We start from the raw sequence: 22,263 nt of genomic DNA, 5'->3' as shown, positions 1-22,263 counted from the left end.
AGGCAGCTCTCGCTGTTGGGGCCCTGCCTCAAATTCAGTGGAATTACCAACAAGCCCAGGGTTGGGGGATAAAGGCAGACCAAGAATACTTGATATGGAGCCAGCAAGCCAGTGTTTTCAAGCAGAAGATTCCCTTTATCAAATGAAATCTCAAGCAGAATCCCAACATGTAAGACAGAGCAGAAATACCCTGATCTGATCGAAGTGGGGGGTTCAAAGATCACAGCCTGTCGTCTTCTCTGAGGGATCTCCACAGAAACTTGGCACTCTGTGAAACAGCTCTAACCCCAGCATGTCTGAATGGAAGAGTAAAGAAAGGGCTCAGAGAGGTAAGTCTCCCAAGGACATACCAGTAAACCCAGGTCCCCCGTGTCCCAGGTGTTGCAACAGGCCTTTTCCTCCACTGCCTCCCTCTTTCAGCCAAATAACACTGGAGCTACTGACAAGTGCCTGAGTTGGAGGACGTTTTTACATGACACAGGTGACTTCGCACCTGCTCAACTGCTCAAATCGTTTATTGTTAAACCAAACTGACCATCCTCTCAGGACTGCTGGGGCCTGAGAACCTCAGAGTGCATTCTGCTTGATCCGGACCTTCTTGGGCTTGATGTTCATGCGCTTCCACACTTCAGCTGTGGTGCGGTCTGCCTTGGTGACCCCGCTGAAGTCGAATGTGGTGATACGGGGCAGGGTGCACAGCACATATTGCCTGTGGGGAAGACTCAGGCTGGGGGCCAGCCCTGCACCAGAACCTCCTTCCCCCTCCACCAGTTGCCACTATCTCCCCTAACTGCAAGGAATGGAGGAACTTAAGTATAATTTGGGGGATGACAGAGTTTCTCCTGATAGGCAAGAAATGCCTAAAGGTCTCTACTCCTTTCCCTGTCCCAGCATGGCAGAATAATGGTGTTGGACTTCTTATCTTCCCACCTCCTTTCCCCCTCAGAGGAGCCCAGCCCAGGGGCAGGGCGCTCACCTATACCCCTTCTCTTCCTCTATGGGGTTCCCATGGAGTGTCAGGCTCCGGAGTCGAGGGAGGACAGCCAGCTTGTTCACTTCTCCCAGGCGCTGGATGCTGTTGCCATGGAGATAGAGGACACTGAGGTTGAAGAAAGTTGTCAGGACCTGTTGAGGGAAGGAAACCGAAAGCCAGAATGGACAGGGTCCTGGATCTGTGCTCAGGACTGGCTTGTGGGCAGAGAAGGAAGAGTTTGAGAAACAACTTGATTTCCAGTCTATGCCATTCCGCTGCAGCCACTGCAGACGACTCCAACCTACTTTTCATTTAGCTTTGAAGGGCTAACACACATTGACACAGAGCTATGATCTAAGGTGCAGGAGATATGATCCTGGTTCCTAGCATAGCCACTGACTTGCCAGGTGCCTGGGCTCTCCTGCCTCTCCTTGAGCCTTAGCTGGCCCTACACTGAAGGCCTTTTCAGCTTTAGTGATTTAAGATTCTTTCACAACAGGGGACAGGGGTACAGAACATCATGCTAGGTACAAAAGAGAAGCTTTCAAATAGTAGTTAAATTGGGATCTCTACACCTGGGGAATAGTTACCAAGTCATTCTCTAGCTGCTTTCCATAGGGATCCTGGACAAGACAGGGCCAGTTCTGTTTATTTCTTTTTTTTTTTTTTTTTTTTATAACATTTATTTATTTTTGAGACAGAGAGAGACAGAGCATGAGCAGGGGAGGGTCAGAGAGAGAGGGAGACACAGAATCCGAAACAGGCTCCAGGCTCTGAGCTGTCAGCCCAGAGCCCGATGCGGGGCTCGAACTCACGGACCGCGAGATCATGACCTGAGCCGAAGTCGGACGCCCAACCAACTGAGCCACCCAGGCACCCCCAGTTCTGTTTATTTCTTAAAATTTGAGTGTGAGTTCATGGAAGATCAGTGCTGCAGTCTAGCTATTTCTTCCACAAAATAACTCAGCACAAGGCACAGGGGGTGCCAGATAACAAGAGCTGTGATTTTAGTGCAGCCTGCTATGTTCCAGTTGTTTTTCATAATTCTCATTTAATCCTTACAAAACCTTTATGATGCTGGCATATGCTCTCCATTTTTTCAGACAGGGATGCTGACATTTTGAAAGGTTGGGTGTCTTGCTCAAAATCACACAGTAAGATCTAGGATTTGAACCTACATCTCTCTGAGCCCACAGCCATGTACTTTGTACCGTACCACACTGCCTCATTACTTCTTTGATAATATGTGGGAAGTAGAGAAGCTGGGAGCTAGAAAAGGTGGGATCAGGCCCATCCTGACTGGACTCTCAGGGCTGGGTACTCACAGGGTCAATTGAAGTCAGGTCGTTGAAGGATAGATCGATCCAGGCCAAGTTCTCTGGATGCTCCAGAAGCAGTGAAACCACATGGCTGAAATCTTTCAGGTCATTGAGGACATTGTTGTTCAGCCACAGGGACTGGGTCAGTGACTTCCCTGACTTTGAGTGCCTTAGTGGTCGTAGCCCTGTTCTTGGCTCCTCGCTTGTCAGATCTGTGGGGACAAAGTAAGACTTGGGTTATCATCTTTGCTTTTCTGTCTTAGCATTGGGAAGGGACAGAGCTGGGCGGATTTACAGCCTAAGCTATAGCTGGAGGGGCTGGCAGGACCATAGCTCCATGCTTGAGTCTAGTATGACTCTACCAATGGTCAGTCCAGGACCCTGTCCCATAGACCCCAGGAATCCAAATAAGCTTGGACTGAGGGTCAAAGACTTCCCATCCCAAACTCTTGGTTTGGGTCACATGGTCCCCTCATGTCTATCATATCATTGGGTCCTTTGTGTACCACCCCTGTTTGAGGGGTTGAGGGAGGCAAAATCACTCTTAATTTTGTGGAAGTTAAGAACCCAGAATTGTCAGGCTTGAACCGAGATGACAGCACAAAATCTAGACTTACCGCTGGTGGAGCCCATAGCATTCACTAAAGTACAACACATTCTGATGTCCTCTTTCTCGCGTTAATATTGAGCAACTGTGTATGTGCCAGATACTGGATATATAGCAGTAAACAAAATGAGAGATGGTCTATGCCAAACTCTGTATGAGTAACAGGGCAGGGATGAAGCAGTTGTTTGTGCCTTGGAGGAGCTCATACCAGCAAGATGAAAACAACATCAATGTTGTTGGCAATGTTGGCAATGTAACAGCAACAGAACTATGAAGTGGGGCTCCTAACATAATCTGGGAACTTAGGGAAGTTGAAACCTGCGATGGAACTCAGTGGATCAGGAGACATTAACCAAGTAAAGGGTGGAAAGGGTGAGAACAGCATGACAGGAGAAGAGGCATGAGGTGTGGAACAGTGTGTATATATGGGCATGTGCTGCACAAGGTGGGCAAGGAGGAAAAAGACAAGGAGCTTTGAATGCCAGGCTGAGTGTTTTGGACTTTATCCTGTGGGCAATGGGAAGCCAGTGGAGGGTTTAAGCAAATGAGGTGATTCAAATCTTTCAATGTAGAAGATCTTTTTTTTTTTTTTAAGTTTATTTTTGAGAGAGAGTGAACACATGCAAATGGGGAGGGGCAGAGAGAGAGGGAGAGAGAATCCCAAGGAGGCTCCACACTGTCAGTGGGAAGCCCAATGCAGGGCTTGAACCCAGGAACCATAGATCATGACCTGAGCCAAAGTTGGATGCTTTACCAACTGAGCCACCCAGGAGCCCCTCATTCTTTTTTTTTTTTTTTTTAATTTATTTATTTTGAGAGAGAGATACTATGTGAGATACTACTAAAGAGAGGGAGGGAGAGAGTGAGAATCCCAAGCAGACTCTGCATTGTCAGTGCACAGTCGGGTGTGGGGCTTGAACTCATGAACTGTAAGATAGGGATCCTAGATAAGGTATTTTATTTCTTAAAATTTGAGCCTGAGTTCATGAAAAATCAGTGCTGTAGTTTAGCTACCTCTTCCACAAAAGAACTCAGTACAAGGCACAGTTGGTGCCTGATAACAAGAGCTATGATTTTACTGAGCCGAAGTCAAGAGTCGGACGCTTAACTGAGCCACCCAGGTGCCCTACAAAAAGATCATTCTGAAGCTTTAGTGTGGAGTATGGATTAAAGGGAGTGGATGGGACTGAGGACCGATGTGGCTCTTTCAGTCATCCAGACAAGAGATGAAGTGGAACAGAAAATCAGCATGACTTGATGATTGATTGGATGTTAAGAGTAGAAGAATAATCAAGGGTAGTGCCCAGTTTCTTGTTTGTGTGAATGATAAGGAATTAGAAAGACAGAAACTGGGGTTGGAAGGCTTGGCCTTGGTGTGTGTCTGAGGTTCCTGTAGCACAAAAAGGTGGAGAAGCCAAGTAAGCAGCTGAATATGAAAGCCTGATGCTCAGGAAAGAGATGAGAATCATTAGCATAGAAGGTGTACAAGTTAGAGAAATAGATGAGATTCCACACGAGTGAGGGTAGAGAGAAGGGACAAGGAGGAAGGGGAGTCTATTAAATAGTTATGAATAATCGGAGGGAGAACCTCGAGAAGATAATTTTACAGATGCTTGGGGAATCCATAGTTTATAAGCGGGAGTTTCGGGAGATAAGGTCTGAAAACTAATTTCGGCAACTCAGAAGCTCCTTGTGACCTTGGTGAGGACTATTTCAATGAAATGACGAGGGCCTGGGGACAGAAGCTAGATTGGACTGAGTTCAAGGGTGAAGGGACGGTTCAGGAAATCTAAGCAGGTAGTGTAAACAACACCCTCAGAAAGTTTGGTTAAGGAGGAGAGAGAACAGGGAACACAGTAATTTTACAATCCATCTGTATAGGCCCCCATTCACGTTTTGACAAATGAGGTCAAAGAAAGGATGGGCCCTGCCCAAATTCATGGTGGCAGAGCCAGAACCAGATACCAGCTATGGCTGAGGTGACTACATTTTTCCTGTTCTCCCTAAGCCCTTCATTACTTGTCAAAACCTGCCTCAGGGGAAGTAAGTATTTAGGGTTTGCTGAGCCTGGCCAGCTGTTGTCACTCCCCTCAACTCTCACTGGACATGCTTCCTCCCTTCCCATCCCCTCCTCCCAGTGTTAACTTCCTCTCCTCCTCTGCTGCACATCCAGCAGCATCCACCAGATGGCTCTCTGCCTTAATGCTGGAGTGAGCAGGAAGTTGGGGGGAGGTGGCAGAAGGGCACTGGAGCAGAGTGCTCCAGCTCATGAATAAACTCCTTATCCTGTCCCCTCCCCACCACCATATCCCAAGAACCCCCAATGAAATGACACAGCTGAATAAAAGGGTTAAAATAAACCCATATGGATTAGCATCCAGTCTGATGAGGCAGCAGCTTGAGGAATGCCACCAAGCATGGGCTGATCTCTAGCTCAGAATTAGACACTAGCAGGACTGTGCTGCCTAAAACGTGAGGCTCCTATTGGGGCTGCTGGTATCAAGGGTGGAATGGGGTATCCCGCTGCTACATACTTCTGTTCCCTTAGACTCCACCAGGGTAGTGCACTGCTTGAGGATCTGTTGAAGCTGCCTTGTTCAGAGTAGGCCAAGGCAGGTCTGGAAAACAGATCACAAATATCAGTGCCCAAAGAACTGTGGAGTGTTCAGCCCCAGGAAGACGGGAAAATGTGATCCTGTCTTCATATCTCTGAAAGATTGCTGTGCAACTTTTCCACGTGTCCCTAGAGGGTGGGAGCTAGTTTGATGATAACTTCTTTGCATCATTCCTCACCTCATAATGGGAGGGGTTGGTAAGTGGGTGTCATAGGGGACTCCCTTACCACTGTAGGTTCACGAGCGAGCAGAAGTTAGAGGACTTTGGGTTGGATGTGGTCTAAAGTCCCTGCCATTTCAGAGTCTATAATCCATCTATCGATTACTTCAAGCAAATAGTTTATCAAGTACTCCTAAACTCTTTCCACAAGTTCTGTGGAACCAGAGGGCCTTTGGGGCTTGGATGCACCTGTCTTTTTCTCCTCCTTACAACACACAGCAAGGAGCACAATGCCTGGCATGTGTGTATACACATGTGCTTACTAAATAGGTGCTCAGTAAATATTAGTGATTCAATGAAAGGGCATCTGTACAGATCATGGTTTGTGCTGTGTGGTTATTCTTGGTTGTAGTAGATTGTCCCCTTATTCTGAGGGTTCCGTAGAGGACAAAGCTATTCCCCACTCAGCTATTCCCTTATTTGTCACCTCAGCTATCTTGTACATGACCATTACAGCTCAAACCCTTGTGAAACACAGACTATATCAATTAAGAGTGATACAGTGCCCAATAAAGATCATGGTAGGTGAGTGTATGTCCATGACAGAACATGAGTTACCACTGTGTCTGGTGGGAGCCCAGTAGTGCCCTAAACACAAGCCAAGGCTAGTACCTCCTGGATAACTATTTGCCTTTTTTCTGAGCTTAAAATTAGTCACCAATTGCCTATGTGAGAAAACCAAAGCCAGCTACTGGGGCTAGGATATGTGGGTGCCAGCATGTATTCTGTGAGGGCAGATGGTAAAGTCTAGGGACAGCAGAATTCCCTTGGGAAGAAGCATATTCTCCTGAGAATATGATTCTCTCTCTCTCTCTCTGTCTCTCTCTCTCTGTCTCTCTCTCTCTTTCTGTCCCTTCCTGAAGAGTATGAGCCACCTATTTACAAGGACATTGAATAACAAAATGGGAATGAGCATGGGCAGTGCTGAAACCTGAAATAAGTGTGGGTGATGATTGAATAAACTTGGATATGACTGGAATGAATATAAGATATTTGTCAATAAATATTTAAACTGGAAACATGCCCATTGTTAATAATGAGACCTTGCATGTTTTACCAGTGATCAGAATAGGCTTGTGTCCTTAGAGGAGAGAGGGTTCTGCTTGTGTTTTCATTAGTCTTTTCGTCTCTTCAGGTAAAAACAGGAGAATAAAACCATTGGCTGATAGACTGGTTTCCCAATTTTCTTCCACCTGACTTTACTGTTGTAGGCTGGCTTCTTTCAAAGAGGATCAATTATCCCTCCCACTCCTACCACCTCTTCCTACCACCTCCCTACCCCTACTCCTCCCCAAAACAACAAAATTGCAAGCATACAGGAATTTAGGCTTTTAAGTAGAAGACTGGTTTCTCCCTGGGGACCATACCCAGCCTGTTGCTATGGTGAGTGGAGTGCTGTACTCTGTGGGCTGACCTTGGATCATATGGATGCTTCGGAAGGAGTAGTCAAGAGGGGGCTCTTGCACTGAAGTGTTCATATAGTCCTCTTTGCTCATAGCTCAGGCCATCGTTTGTCAGGTGTAAGCACTGGCCCTGGGAGTCCGGGTTCAGCCTGGGAGGACAGAGAAGGACGGGTGTTGCAGGTACAAGGGGCATAGGCCTTCTGGTATCCCCATAGCCTTCCACCCTTCCTTTCTATCCTCTACCACTCAAGGCTTGCCTGGCTGCATTTCTATTTTAAGATATTAAGCATGGTTCCTTGCATTTGTAGGGCACCTTCCTACTTCTCAGAGAACTTTTACATCCCTTAGAGCTCATTGATAATTGTAACACCCATTTCTCTTTCTACACAAAGAAACTGAGACCCCAGGATGAAAGCACTTGCCGAAAGTTAAGCCAATGAGTCAGTGTGGACTGCAATCATAGCCTCCTGCATCCTACTCTGAGCCCCGCTTTGTGCTACTCCATAGTAGTTACCATGGAGGCTGTCTTGGTACCTACACTCTGGTGACATCAACTGGGCTATTCTATTGCTTAACAAACTCCTGAGCACCTGCATTGGATCAGGTGTCTGACAGCCCTTTGCAATCTGACCAGCTGGGGACTTGTTACCTCTGCTCAGCTTGTCTGTCAGCCCCATTTCCTTTCCATAGACCCTATGTCTGTCAGCCCCATTTCCTTTCAATAGACTCTATTTTCAGCCACATCCCGAATACAGTCATATGTATATAAACACATACACATAAAACCAGAGTCTACTTCAGTCACTCACCTGTCACTGATGCCTGAAACTCCACCATTAGGGATTCATTCCTTTGGGTTCAGGGATTGTTCCCTGTTAAAATGGAAATACCCCTTGAGAGGGGTGAACACAGTGTTATCAGTCATTTACAATGTGGTGTGAATTGTTTTATTAGATCCTTTCCAATTCCAATGAACTCAAACAGAGAAATTTTCAAGAGACTGGAGAGAGCCATGAGAATACTACTCACCTGGGAAGAAGAGAGCTGAACACACTTTATACCAAGGGGGTTTGAATGTGACACATACAAACAAAAGACAAATAGACCAACAAGTGCACATCCCAGTCAGCCTCCCCTTCCTCATTGCTTCCACTGCCATCATCGCCTTTGCAGTTACTATACTTCATCTGCTTTCCAGAAGGATTTGAGGTAGTTTACAACAATACATGCATAAAACGGGATGATTTACGGAACAGAGCTGTTCAACTGAAATATAATGAACACTGCAAATGCAGGCCACATACATAATTTTTTTCAAGTGTATAGTTTAAAATTTTCTAGTAGCCATGAAAAGTCAAGAGAAACAGATGAAGCTTAATCTATTTAATCCAATATATCCAAAATATTCAACATATAATTGATATTAATAATTGAGACATTTTACACTTAACATAGCACATCCTGGTGTGGACATGCTACCTGTCAAGTGCTCAACAGCCACGGATGACTAGTGGCAAATGGAAACATGGAAGAGAAAGGTTAGAAGGCAAATTAAAGAAGAAAGGAGAGAGATGTATCTAACAATTAGGAAACGGCCTATGTTATCTCTGAAATTCCTGGCAGCCAAAGTAAAAAGGGAAACCTTAGGATATGGAGTTATCATTTGATTCAAAGAAGCAAACAGGTTTTACGCAGAAAATGAAATCTGTGCATTCTCTTAAAATGAAATTTCCCTTAAAAACCATGGACTTGATAGCTTATAATTCAACTTAATACAGTTCAAGTAAATTCCTTTTTTTGGTGATTTCACATGTGTAGAAGAATGGAAACTGAATGATGTCTTCCTCTCAAAAAGCAGCAGTCTCAACTGAGCTTCGTGGAAGTGCCACCTTGAGTCACTTCACAGCTGAATTCTCTTGTTAAATTGGAACTGGCCTGGTGGGCACAGACTGTTGATTAGGGAGACCAGAATCTTTTAGGTATCAAATCAACAGACAGACAGCAAAGAACACATGTTTTTCCAGACACAGGAACCTGGCTTGTGTTCTCACTGAGACAGAGAAGCCCATTCCACTTGAGCACCTACAACAGGTTCGATGCCTTTGAGAGATTGGATAATTTTCTCAAAGTCCTGGGTTGGGACCCCAGAGTTCTGCACTACTGGACGTGGATTTTAGCTTAGAATATTTAAGGGCAGAATTTTGTCATTAGTTTCCTTGACCATTGAGAACCTCACTCAGAATTTTGTGTTGCACCAGCTCCTGATGCATTTTTCTGGATGCGTTAGTATTAAACATGGGGCCCCAAGTAGTTAGGTAAATTGCCAGGTGGAGAGGGTTATTACTCTTCTCCATTTAAATAGTAGCCCAGGCTGTGAGCTGGCACTAAATTTTGTTCATCATCTGACACAGAACCTGGCTTACAACAGGCGCTCGAGAAATGTTTGTGGGAGGAATGAATGAGAAACTGCCAAATACAAGGATTTCTGTTTTGGGAGTGTTGATGCTAAGCTGTTCTTTCTAACAATTGGCTCCCAGGTTCAGCTATTTCAGTCCACACCTCATTCACAGTAAGAAAGTCGATTCAATTCTGCCAACATTTGTGGAATGGCTGCTGCCCTGTACCTGACCAGAAGGAATGAAGCCAAGATAGTAAATAACAGAACCCTGTCTGTCATGGGCACAGAAAAGCCTGCTAGGATTCCATCGATTGTGGCAAACCAGCCCACATCAAGTTCTAAGAAATAGCTGCCTATTTAGTGAATGTTAATCATGTTTCAGTTCCCAAGCCTAGTGTACCCTCTGATGAAGCCTGTCTTTCCAGAAAAAAATTGATCAATGTGTCCTATAGATTGATTCCCTTGATTGTTCCTATTCATGGTCTTCCTTGTATCTGTCCTTTTTGCCCTGTAACTCTGTAGTTCTATCCACTTTCATGCTGGGCTCAGCCATATGACTTGCCTTGACCAATGGGATGTTGGTAGATATGAAACTAACAGAAGCTTAAAGAGAGGGCATGCCCTCTTGCTCTTTACCTGTGCCAAGAGAAAATGGCTAGCCTACTGGAGGGATGTGAGAAACGTGCAGGTGAGATACATGCAGAGAGCTAGTGTTCCCACCTGAGGCCATCCTAGACTAGCCAATAGCCAGCTTATACCAAGTCAAGTTCAGGATAGTCACACAACCCACAGGTGCCTGCAGACACATTAATGAGCTGAGCCAAGACCAGAAGAAACATAGCTGACTGAAAGACTTGGAAGCAATAATAAATGTGTATTGTTTTAAGCTATATGTTTTAAAGTATGGTTTTGGATAGTTTGCCATACAGCAATAGCTAACTGATACATACCTGTATTATACTTTGAACAAAATTTTATCGCAGCCTGTTTCCTCATCTGTAAAATGGAGACAAACCTATTTTGAGTGCTGTTTTATGTCCTGCAGCAGGTGCTTAATACATTGAAGCAGTTGTATTCTCTGTACATTTCTTTATAAACTACTTCCTATTCCTTCCTTGTAAGCTCAAGGGCAGGGACAGAAATCAGACTTCTTTCTCTCTTCCCACCATTACTCTGCACTGAGCCTAGCAAAGAATGGGTATTCACTAAAGGCTTGATGAACAAATGGATAATGGAAAAATGAAGGAAGAAATGAATTGCGTCTTCAGGTGTCACATGGTAAATCTGGCTGCTGGGTAGGTATACCCAAACTGACAAAAACCTGAGGCTGCCTTGCTCACTTCAGTGGCTGCGTTTTTGGAGTCTGTCTTTCCCAGCTGCTATTCTGCCTCATAACCAGTCAGATCACAGTGCCTTCCTCATTTATCCAGGTTAACTTGACAAATGACAGTTTTAGAGGAATACTTGTCTTGTTTTGGAATTTTTCTCTTCCAAACTAGAAATATCTTTTATCTTTAATTTTAAAAGTTAACATGATAGCTGAATAAAGTCAAACAACATAGAGAAGTACATCAAGTAGAAACTAAAAGTCTATGATTTGATGCATACTGATTTGATGCATACTCATTTTATACTGAAATATGGTTGTCCTTGTAGTGTTAGCTAACAATGTATTTTTTTCTCTTTAAATTATTGTAGACTCTATGGGTGCCTGGGTGGCTCAGTCTGTTAAGCATCTGACTCTTGGTTCCAGCTCAAGTCATGATCTCATGCTTCATGAAATTGAGTCCTGCATTGGGCTCTGCACTGACAGCGTGGAGCCTACTTGGGATATTCTCTCTCTCTCTCTCTCTCTCTCTCCCCCCCACTCTCTCTCTTTCAAAATAAATAAGCTTAAAAAATGTTGTAGACTCTCACCCTTTTAATAACTGTAGAGTATTTCACAGAATTTGTGTGTATCCTACTTTATTTACTTAATTTAACTTTAACCAATCCTAGGTTGATGGAAATTTGTTTTCAGTTTCTGGAAATTACAACAATTGGAGTTTGATTTGTTGATAGCCTATTCCTTCCCTCTCAGGTAAGTAGCAATACAATGGCATAAGAAGCTTTGGGAATAATCAGATGAGATCTGATAAGAGACTAAATGGCCTGGCCTAGAGAGGGTTTCTGGTCATGGACTACAGGTGGAAGAAAAGTCAAAGAATGGCATGAAAAGTCTACCACATACTCTAGTGGGAGGTTATACTTCCAGGTGCCATAGGGAAGTCCAAGATTCAACCTAGCTCCTGCCTATCTCTCTACTGCCATCGCTTCTCCTCATCTCTAATTCTGCAGCCCAGCTAATACACCTACTTGAATTAAGTTCCTTGCACCTGCCACTGGGTTGCCACACATCTACCTTCCTCTGCTTGGAATACAGTTTCTCTCTCCTTTTGCCTTGCTACTTCTTTATGGCTCAGTTCAGGTATCACCTTTTGAGCCTGTATATACGCCCCAATCTGGATGTGGAACTTCTCTTCTGGACTCGTATACTTACTGCCATGGTAGCACTCCTAAGATTATCTGTTTACCATCTGTATGTCCATAAACTCCACCAGGGCAGGAACCATGTTTTTCTCATGTGCCAAAGTGGTGGCAAGTAGTAGGTGCTTAATCAATATGTAAAAATCATAACAACGATGGGTCGCCTGGGTGGCTTAGTCGGTTAAGCATCTGGCTCTTGATTTTGGCTCAGGACATGATCTCACAGTTCATGGGTTTGCACCCCTCATAGGGCTCTGCACTGATAAAATGAAGCCTGCTTGGAATTCTTTCTCTCCCTCTCTCTCTGTCCCTCCCCTGTGCATGGATGTGCGCTCTCTCTAAATAATAAACACTTAAAAAAATTGCAGGGCACCTGGGTGGCTCAGTTGGTTAAGCATCTGACTTCATCTCAGGTCATGATCTCATGGTCTGTTAGTTTGAGCTTCACATCGGGCTCTCTGCTGTCAGCACAGAGCCCATTTCAGATCCTCTGTTTCTTCCCTTCTCTGCCCCTCCTCCACTCATTCTCTCTCTTCTCTCAAAAACAAGCATTTAAAAAAATTAAAAAAATGCAACAGTAATAATACTATAACGGAGAGGGACATGAGCTTGTATAATTGAAGGATTTGACCCTGGTCTGAGCAGTCAGAGAAGACCTTCCAAAGAAGTGATTGAGAAAACTGAAGGATAAGTATAAATTATAGCAGGGAGAAAAGATGAACATTCCAGGCAGAAAAAACAGCATGTGCAAAAGCTCTATGGTGAAAGATTACCTGGAAATCAACGTTGAAGACCTCAAAGAATGCTATATAACTAGAGAGGAGAAAGGGAAGGATATATATTAGACTGGGGGCTGGAGACGTAGACAGGAGCCTGGCTGAGATGTTGCTTGATGCTAAGACCAATAGGAAGGCACAGGTATATTTTTAAATGGGGCTGGGGGGAGTGAACAAAATCACATTTGTGGTTTGAAGGACTACTCTGGCTGCAGCATGCAAAATGGCTGGGAAGGAAGGCAGGAAGGATGTGATGGTAGCTAGGACCAGAGAGAAGTCCTATTTAAGAAGTAAAGCTGACAGAACTTTGAGATGGATGCGAAATAGAAGTTGTATTAAGGATAACTCTTGGGTTTTTGGCTTCCATAATGTTGGACAGAGGTGAGAACATGGTAAGAAATCCAGGCTTGGAGTACATAGAGATGATCAGTTGCAGATGTGTTGAGTTTGGATTGTCTGTGAGATACACGAAGATGTTGGAAGAAGCAATTGGCTAGACAGACCTGGAGCTTAGAGATGAGTGCTGGGCTGGGGGCACATACTTGTGTACATCTGTGTACAGGTGGTGAATGAGGTGGATTAGAATACCAAAGAGAATACGGCAGTGTGAAGTGGGCCTAGAACCAAGCCTGGAGGGACTGTAAGATAGTAAGTGGACCAGCCACCTAGAAGCCAGCCAGAAGCCAGCTATTCATGGCAGCATCAGATGTGGATGTTGCATTAGCCAGATAATTTCCTGTTTAGTTTTGTTAAATCTGTTTGATTCCCATTGTCTTCCATCTTTCTAGTTCCTTTTCCCCATTTAAGCTCTCAAGGAAGATTTGGACTCATTCTGCCTGAAGTGTAAATACCCCAATGTAGGCCATAAAGGCTTCTTTTCTCTGAGGCAGTTCAATCTACTCCAGCTGGAAGTTGGAGAACTGGGGATCTATCTAGTCTTAGCTGTCACTGACTTGTGTGGCCTCAGGCAAGTTACTGCTCCTCTTTGGGTTTCAGTTTTCCAATCTGTAAAATGGGAATAAATATCCTTGACTCACAAAATTCAAAAGAGACTGGATGTGAAAGTGCTGGTAAGTTGCCGAAGGTAATCCATCATGAAGACTGTAAAAGGAATGAAACTCTAACAGTAGAGCTCCGAGAAACAGACCATAGTGGAGGTAAAGAGAGAAGAGATAATTTAGGGACAGGACCCTCCCCCCCCCCCCCCCCCATGACTTTGTGTGGGAAGATGCTGCTGACTCAGAAGGAGGCTGTATTCTAGGATTTTCCTGCTTGTAAGGAAAGAGACACTTCAAGCCTCATACAGCTCCAGTATTAGGGCCTGTAGTTTACTCATGTCCTGAAGAGGTCTCAGTTCATCAAAGGAAAAATCAACCCATTTTCTGAGGGCGTTTCAGATCTCCCAGTGTCAGGGATTTGAAGCATTCGTATTGGGGAGCGGGGACCCAGGTTTGTGATGGGGGATGTTCTTAAGCGCCCCCAAATCTGTAAATCTGTATGGGTATGTATCTCGGCGCCCTTTCCTCCCCTCCCCGCTCCAGTCTATTCCATATGGACGTTGTGTCTTGTTTGTTGTTAAAGGGGTAAAGGGTGTGTGCGGGGGTATCTCAGGTCCCCGAGAAAGGAAATTCCTTAATCTTTCTGTGTGTTCCTCTCCTCTCTATAGAGAGCGAATTGTTCCTTTGAGTGAATTTCCTGTTTTCCCGCCCGACTCACCCGCTGTTGCTTTCCCTCCAGCTCGGCGTCCCACTACCCCTTGCTTACTCAGCCCAACTCCATAGTAACTACCTTCGCCACCGCGACTCGGCTAAGCGCCGAAAGTGCTTCCTGATGCCTACCGGGAGTTGTAGTTCGCCGGGGGGCGGGCCTCCGAAGCCGCGGGCGGTGCTGGGATTTGTGGTTTTCTTTGCTTTCAAGTCGCGGCCGGCTTCCGGAAGTAGTGACACCGCTTCTCTCTTCCCAGTGGTCTTCACACTTCCTTTTCCCGGGTCCTGAAGCGTGCCCTTGCGTGAAACTCCAGCCGACCGGGGCCAATCAGAGGGTGGTGCGAGGGGGCGGGGCCATAGTTTAAACTAATTGTGCGCTCGGAGCGCTGGCGCGAGTCCGCAACGAAGACGATCCCGGGGGACCGTGAGGCGCTGCGGGAGCGCGCGGCCAGGTAACCGGCGCGGGCCCGCGGCTGCTGTTCGGTCTGGGCGCCCGCAGGGATGCGGTGCTGGAGGGGGTGCTGGAGAGGCGGGTGCGAGCCGAGAGCCTCCTTCGTAACCTACTCTGGGGAGATTTATCGGGGGTGAGGTGTGTGAGGAGGGGCGCCTGTTCCGAGGGGAGGTACCGGCGTGCATAGTGGGAGGGTCTGTTTGGGGGTGTGTCCGTGGAATTTTGCCTGAGGACGACCGGGGTGCGGGGTAGTGCCTGTTCCTGAAAGGCTTGTGAGCGAGAGGTCCCAGGAAAGTCTCCGCCTATTATTGTTAACAGTAGCAGTAGTAATATTGGTAGTAAACGTTTTCAGAGCACCAACTACGTTTCAGACACTGTGCCACACCCTTTATATGGATCATCTTTTTAATATTCCTAATTTTCCAGTTATACTTTATTAGAGATAGGGAACCGGCGGTATTTTATAATGTTTTTTTGGCCAGGATTACATAGCTAGTGCGTGGTTGGCTGTACTGGGGTGTTTGAGGGTTGGCTTGAGGGGGGGAGGGGCCGTGTGGGGGCTGTGTGTGAGTTGTTCTTAGGGTCAAATCAGGTAGGTTGTTTCATGGAAACATCTTAGAAAGTACAAATTTATGACTAAGTGTGTGAAGGTTGTGGGTGGGAAAGAACCTAATTGGCTTGATGCTCCCTCCTCTGGGTGCGCCTTCTTCGTTACCTCTGGAAGAGTACTTCTCATCTTGCATTGGAAGAGTGTCTGCATGTTTGTCCTTCTGAGTGGAGACAGTGTCTTTTGTCCCTTTATCCTGATGCCTAGACAGCTATGAGTGAGACATGTCATGGCCATTAATGTATGCTTTGAAATGAATGAGCTTTCATGGACTGAAAGGGAATAGGAGCCTGGCTTTCCCATCTTCATTTAGTGGCTTTTGAACTGCTGTATTCTTTTTGTGGGGAATGGGGCTGCCTTCTAAAAATGTGATACTTGCTTTGATCCGAGTTTTCCTCTCTCTGGTGTCTGTTGCCTGGTCCTGTCTTTCCAAAGTTCTGGACCGTCATGTGTGTTACTTTGTGGTGGGCAGAAACCTTGTTGGGAAGGGAATTGGGGCTACCTTGTGGAGATCTTTACTGCTGTGAATATACGGGAACCTGGAGGGAACATTCAGATCAAGCAAGGTAGCTTTCAGTCAGCAGGGATTAGTGTATGTACTCCTTCCCTCTCTGTTCCTGTATGGTATTTCCTCGTTAGAGGAAGAAGCATGTACTTGTCTGTAAAAGCCCCTAAAGTACTCTTTTCTTGGCCCAAGTTTAAGCAAATGATGACTAATTGTAATTCCTTAATCTTAATCAAAAGCCAAAGCTGTACTTCCCCAAAGCTAGAAGATATTACCTGAAAGCTCATATAGGAAACATTTCTATCTAGAGTGTTCTTCTTTACTTATGGAATATGGGAGCGAGAAGAATGCTTTGAACTAATACTTGAATTCTAGAACTGTTAGGATAGGGGCAAGCCCTGCCACAGGTGGCTACACAGAACTGATCAGGGAATGTTTTGACAGCTGTGTCTAATTGATAACACCCTGTGGTCAGTAGCTATATTGGGGGTCATTTATTTAAGCCTCTTCTCCAGTGTATACCAAACTTCTCAAAAGGTGTTGTCTGAACTCAAAAATGATCACTTCCAAGAATGAGACAACTCCCAAAGGCAGTCTATTTCAATATTGAACAATTCTAAGTGATAATAATTGTTACTGTATTGTAATAGCATTATGTTAAAATTTTTTTTAATGTTTATTTTATTTTTGAGAGAGAGAGAGAGAGAAAAAGAGGGGCGGGGGAGGCACAGAGAGAGGAGACACAGGATCCAAAGCAGGCTTCAGGCTCTGACCTGTTAGCACAGAGCCAGATGTGGGGCTTGAACTCATGAACCGTGTGATCATGACCTGAGCCGAAGTCAGTGCTTAACCGGCTCAGCCACCTAGGCTCCCCAACAGTATTATGTTTTGTGCTGCAGTGAGTTTTTCATCTTACCCTTATATGTTTACTATTTGTTTTGTCACAATTCTTTCTTGCACTTTGTTCCATTTTTGTTAAAGAGATGAATGTATCTTTCAGATGTTTTCTTCAGTGAGGGTCAGTTAGTGGTAAACATTCTTCTGGGAAACATCTTTATTTACTCTTTTTTTTTTTTTTTAACGTTTATTTATTTTTGAGACAGAGAGACAGAGCATGAACGGGGGAGGGTCACAGAGAGAGGGAGACACAGAATCTGAAACAGGCTCCAGACTCCTAGCCGTCAGCACAGAGCCCGACGCGGGGCTTGAACCCACGGACCGTGAGATCATGACCTGAGCCGAAGTCGGACGCTTAACCGACCAAGCCACCCAGGCGCCCCTATTTACTCTTTAGTCTTGATAGTTTAGCTGGGTACTAGGCTTCCAAATATTTTCTTTCAGCATGTTGAAAATGTTATTTTACTGAAATTCTGGCTTTTTTTGTTACTTTTGAGAATGTGTTCACAATTTAACTATCATTTTTTTAGGTAACCTGCATTTTTCTCTGTTTTAAAGATCTTCCCATGTTGTTTGTGTTCTACAGTTTCATTACATGGTGTGGATTTAATTTTACCCTACTGGGGATTTATAGTGATTCCTCAGTCTGGGATTTCATATCTTGCATAAGTTTTATAAAAAAATTTGCGGTCATGGGACAGCTGGGTGGCTCAGTTGGTTGAGTGTCCGACTCTGGCTCAGGTCACGATCTCATGGTGAGTTCGATCCAGTGTCGGGCTCTGCTGACAGCTCAGAGCCTGGAGCCAGCTTCAGATTTCTGCTCTGCCCCTCCCCCACTGTGCTCTGTCCCTCAGTCTAAGTCAACTTTGCTTATGGATAATTTATGTACAGTAAACTTTATTTGTAGTGAAAAGTTTTGAAAGATGTATATACACTTATCAAAAGCTGCCACAATCAAATTATAGAGCAGTACCATCACTCCCCAAAATTTCTGTGTGCTTCTTTACAGTCCGTGTTTCCCTTCACCTTGGCTCAGGAACTATTGTAGATTAATTTGTGTTTCCTAGAATTTTATATAAGTTAAATCATACAGTTGTATTTTTGGGCTTAGTTCCTTTCACATAGCATAATGCATGTGAGATTTATCCATTTAGTTGCATATATCAGTAATTTGTTAGTAGTATTCTGTTATATGGTTGTATCAGGTAATTTTGCTTATTCACTGTTCATGGACATTTGAGTTGTTTCCAGGTTTTGGATGTTATAAATGAAATTGCTATGCGCATTCATGTATAAATCTTTGAGTGTTTGTATACTTTCCTTTTCAGAGTGGAATGGCTGGGTTGTATGGTGGTATATGTTTAATTTTTTAAGAAATTACCAGTTTTCTCAAGTGGTAACACCATTTAAGCAGTATGTGAGAGCTCTGTTTGCTTCGTATTCTTGCGAATACTTGGTATTGTTGGCTTTTTTTTTTTTTTTTAAGTTTATTTTATTTGAGACAGTGCAAGTAGGGGAGAGGTGGAGAGAGAGAGAATCCCAAGCAGGCTCTATGCCCTTAGCATGGAGCCTGACATGAGGCCCAGTTCCACCTACCATGAGATCATGACCTGAGGGGGAATCAAGAGTTGGATGCTTAACTGACTGAGCCATTCAGGCACCCTGGTATGGTCGGCCTTTTTAATTTTAGCCATTCTCATGGAGGTGTAGTAGTATCTCACTGTGGTTTTAATTTGCATTTTTCTAATGACTGATGATGTTGAACATCTTTTCACATATTTATTGGCCATTCATATATCTTCTGGAGCAACTTTGTGGTTGCTTCTGTTGGGCACTCATGGCTAGTCCCAATCTGGGACCAAAATGTATGTAATTTTTCTCTACTTGTAGATTTTCAGGCCACAAGCTTAGGCCGCAAAACGACTATGGTTTTGAATTCCTAGGAGGGTTTTTTCCTCCCACTTCACTAGGTGAGCAAGACAATCTTCCTTATTTCCCTGTGGACAGACTTTTTTCCCCTGGTCTGTCTTTATTGAATGTCTTAGCCTTTGTATAGGGATCTCAGCTGCTCTTTGTAGGCTCAGAATCTGTCTCCTGGACAAAGAGATGGTTATAAATTCTTTACACTGCTAGGATAGCTATGCTGTCAGGTCGCTTTTCCTGGGACTTCCTTACTTTCTTGTGAGCTCAGTTTATCTATGTATCAGGATCCAGTCAGGAAAATAGAAACCACACATAGCTATTTTAAAAGTGAACTCAGTAAAGAGAATTAGTTTAAAGCCTTGCTGGAGGGCTGGACAAGCAAAAAGGGTATCTTTGATGTAATAACTGCATTAAGCAGCTACTTCATCTAGGGCCAAAAAACAAAGGGAAGAAAGGTTGGAGTTCTCAGATCCTGTAAGTCTGAAGGGATCTGGAGGAACTACGCCCTGATTCTCTGAGGAGAGGGCGTCTCCTGGTGCTGCTGGTTTCTCAGGTGTTTGCAGGAAGGGCCTGGAGGAGCCAGGTTTGGTTGAGTTCTGCCCAGCTGGTGCTGGTGCCTCTGAGGGGGGCGCATTGAGGCTGGTTCTGGGAGTTTAGCAAGAAGTGGGAAGGAACCAACTGCTGTTGTCAAGAAACAGCAGGCCATACGAAGGAGGAAGTTCCTGCCTTCCATTTTCCCTTTAGCACCTCCTACAGAGCCAGCTGGCAAAGGTGTGATAGGGTTGGCGGAGTCCAAGCCCCAGTGTCACAGAGCAGAGTGTAACAGGGTAGGTGTGGAGCTGAGAGATAGTAACTTAATTGGCATACTCTAAAAGGATGTTTATTATATTTTTCTAAGCATTTCCAGGTGTATTTAGTGGGAAGATTCTCAGGTTATCTCATTTATTATATCAACAGTCATGGCAATAGTTAACATTGTTTTTTTCTTCAGGATATACTGTGAGCAGGCTCTGTTCTCAGTGCTTTACGTGAACTGCTTCCCAAAGTTCTGTGAGGTAAATACTGTCATTATTACTATTCCCTTTAACAGGCAAGGAAACTGAGACACAAATAAATTAAGTAGTCTATTCAAAGCCATACAGTGTAAGTGGAGTTGGTGTTCTAATCCAAGCATTCTGGGTTCCATAACTCACATTCTTAACTTTCTTACTATGCTGAAAGTTTTTCCCTATGGCAAACCGAACTCTATCTTTCTGTAATTTCTACTCACTAGTTCTGGTTTTGTCTTCCTGCAGAACACATACATTTTTCTCTTCACCTGCATGACAAGTGTGCATATATTTGAACACATTTTCGTGTTCTCCCTCACTAAACATCTGTAGTTCTTCCCTCACATTTGCTACGATATATGACTTTTAGACTTTTCACCACAGTTGTTTCATTCTTTAGCTGCGTGGACTCTGACTTTGCTTTTTAAAAGTGGGGCACAGAGTTGTCTTCTAACACAACCCAAGCCTGCGCTGGTGTTTTGGGCAGCTGTGTTACATTCATGGTTCACTGAGAGTGTGACATCCTCTCTTCTGCCTCCCACCATATGCAGCCTGCTCCCTCCCCTACCCCAAGGGCCCAAAGGCAGCCTATTTAATATAAACTGCTGTACCAAGTCTCTACCTTCTTGTATTAGTTTAGTGAATGCAAACCTTCATGTTTAATCATGTTAAATTGTATCTTGTTACTTTTGGTAGCATAAGAACTGTTGAGAGCTTTTTTGCCAGATCACATCTAAAAGCATTGTATTTTCTCTCCTTCATAGTTTATAATGCCAAAGCTTGACAAGCGGGCTTTATATGTTTTCCTTCTGTCTTTGGTAAAAACGCTAAAAATGGTAGGTTTGAGAAATAAGCTGTGTGTAATACTACTATAGGTCTTACTTCAGTTGATGGAGGTTTGAGGGGGAATAGTTTTGGCTGTTCTTTCTGCTAAATTGGAGGAGGAGCTATCTGGAAAGATATCTTGGCTGTCAGTGAGGGGAGGAGAGGATCAAGGTTAAGGGTTGGCCATTGGGCAATCAGTCATCCTAATAAGGGACCACTTGGCAGAAGTAAAGTGATCTGGTGGCTGTAGAAGGGGAAGAGGGCATATTGCACAGCATGCTCCTGGGTTGAGGCCTCAGTAGACAGCTGTGTCAGCTGCCCTTTCTGTCCTATTTAAGGGCTGATTTCTTTGAAGCCAGTGCAGGAAATGCCAGTGATTGAGCCTGGCAGATTTCTTCTGCCTTACTGCAATTGAGGACAGGTTTTATATGGTGAGGAGTAAAGACTGTATATTTCAGGCTTATTTATTTGACCACTTGAGTGCCTTCCTGTGACTGGTCAGACATACTTCTTTTGCAGGCTATCAAGTTTTTGGTACCCGATGACAAGGTGGATGCAATGTGACCCTGGATCTTGGTCCTTCGTGTGGGTAGCAACTGTTTTGCCCTGTAAGTGGGCATTTGTCAAGTGTCTCACTTCTGGATGGCTTCAGTGAGGGGCGAGATAACAATAGCTTTGATTACCTACTTTTCTATCTTCCATGTGGTGTGATGGTGTGAGTTTGAGGGAAACCTCTTGTTCCTTAGGAGTTTGCTACTGTACCCCTCATGAATTGCTGCAAAGTGGACTCTGTCTGGTTGCTGACCTCCAAAGCCCAGTTTCCGTAGGTAGTGAGCAAATAAACAATGAGTGCCTGTTTTATCTCTCAGAGAGCTGAATATATAAAGAAATGTACAATACAGGATTTCCCTCCTCACCAACTGTTCAAACCTGTAGATTCTTTATAGGAATCATAAATATTTATATACTCTTGTGTGTGTTCAAATCTATCGATACTTTATAAGAAAAATATAACAAACTCTTTGCCTACATTTGCCAGTTGTTAACATTTTGCTGCATTTGCTCTCCATTCTTCATATTCTGAACCTTTGGACTATTAGATGCAAACATCATGTTACTTCATCCTAAATATAATTCAGCAGTGTTTCCTAAAAACAAGAGTATCTGCCTATATAATAACAATACAGCTAGGTCTCAGGAAATTTAGGATTGATTCAGTACATCCAGTGTATAATACTTGTTCAGACATCTCACATTTTCCCAGTAATGTCTTTTATAGATTTTTTTTTTTCAAATCAGCCTTCAGTGAAGGGTCATTCATGCATTTAGTTGTGATAATTTTGTCATGCCCCTTGAGCAATTCCCTAATCTCTCAATCTTGAATGCTTTTTTATCTGTCGCAACATTGACATTCTTTAAGAGGTTAGGTAGATTTTTGCAGAATTTTTTTAAGTGTATTTATT

General features: G+C 44.2%; 2 protein-coding genes across 6 annotated transcripts in view; one reads left to right on the top strand and one right to left on the bottom strand.

The window, feature by feature from the left end:
- Positions 1–112: 112 nt before the first annotated feature.
- LRRC51 (leucine rich repeat containing 51) lies at positions 113–14,692 on the bottom strand. 5 transcript variants are annotated; one of them, XM_060605769.3, is made up of 7 exons: positions 14,554–14,602; positions 10,486–10,531; positions 7,947–8,029; positions 7,149–7,286; positions 2,299–2,504; positions 977–1,125; positions 498–709 (listed from the first exon to the last, which is right to left on the bottom strand). In XM_060605769.3, exons 4-7 carry the CDS (start codon positions 7,228–7,230, stop codon positions 568–570), a joined length of 579 nt encoding a protein of 192 aa, XP_060461752.1. In that variant the 5' UTR covers positions 7,231–7,286; positions 7,947–8,029; positions 10,486–10,531; positions 14,554–14,602; the 3' UTR covers positions 498–567. The 5 variants fall into 5 exon arrangements, with proteins under 5 accessions (XP_078289260.1, XP_060461752.1, XP_060461753.1 ...); XM_078433134.2 differs by lacking the exons at positions 7,947–8,029; positions 10,486–10,531; positions 14,554–14,602 and adding exons at positions 113–296; positions 7,560–7,664 and having other exon boundaries at positions 536–709; XM_060605770.3 differs by lacking the exon at positions 10,486–10,531 and having other exon boundaries at positions 7,947–8,009; positions 14,554–14,618.
- Positions 14,693–14,883: 191 nt separating this feature from the next.
- The window catches only part of NUMA1 (nuclear mitotic apparatus protein 1), a 72,511-nt gene continuing 65,131 nt past the window's right edge, over positions 14,884–22,263 (top strand). The window contains exon 1 of the mRNA XM_060605714.3: positions 14,884–14,995. The gene's annotated coding sequence lies outside the window, so the exon portion shown is untranslated. The remainder of the gene's footprint in view (positions 14,996–22,263) is intronic.

The sequence above is a fragment of the Panthera onca genome, chromosome D1 (genome assembly GCF_046562875.1).
Source record: "Panthera onca isolate mPanOnc1 chromosome D1, mPanOnc1 haplotype 2, whole genome shotgun sequence".
Taxonomy (NCBI): Eukaryota; Metazoa; Chordata; class Mammalia; order Carnivora; family Felidae; genus Panthera; species Panthera onca.
Note: the sequence above shows the minus strand (reverse complement) of the source record. Positions and strands in the feature narration are given on the sequence as shown.

Excerpts from the sequence above, each read along its gene's own strand:
- LRRC51 (XM_078433135.2), bottom strand. The coding sequence starts at position 7,230 with ATGAGCAAAGAGGACTATATGAACACTTCAGTGCAAGAGCCCCCTCTT. Across the intron at positions 2,505-7,148 it reads AAGCATCCATATGATCCAAG|ATCTGACAAGCGAGGAGCCA; the intron begins GTCAGCCCACAG and ends TTGTCCCCACAG. Across the intron at positions 1,126-2,298 it reads ACCTGACTTCAATTGACCCT|GTCCTGACAACTTTCTTCAA; the intron begins GTGAGTACCCAG and ends TTCCCTCAACAG.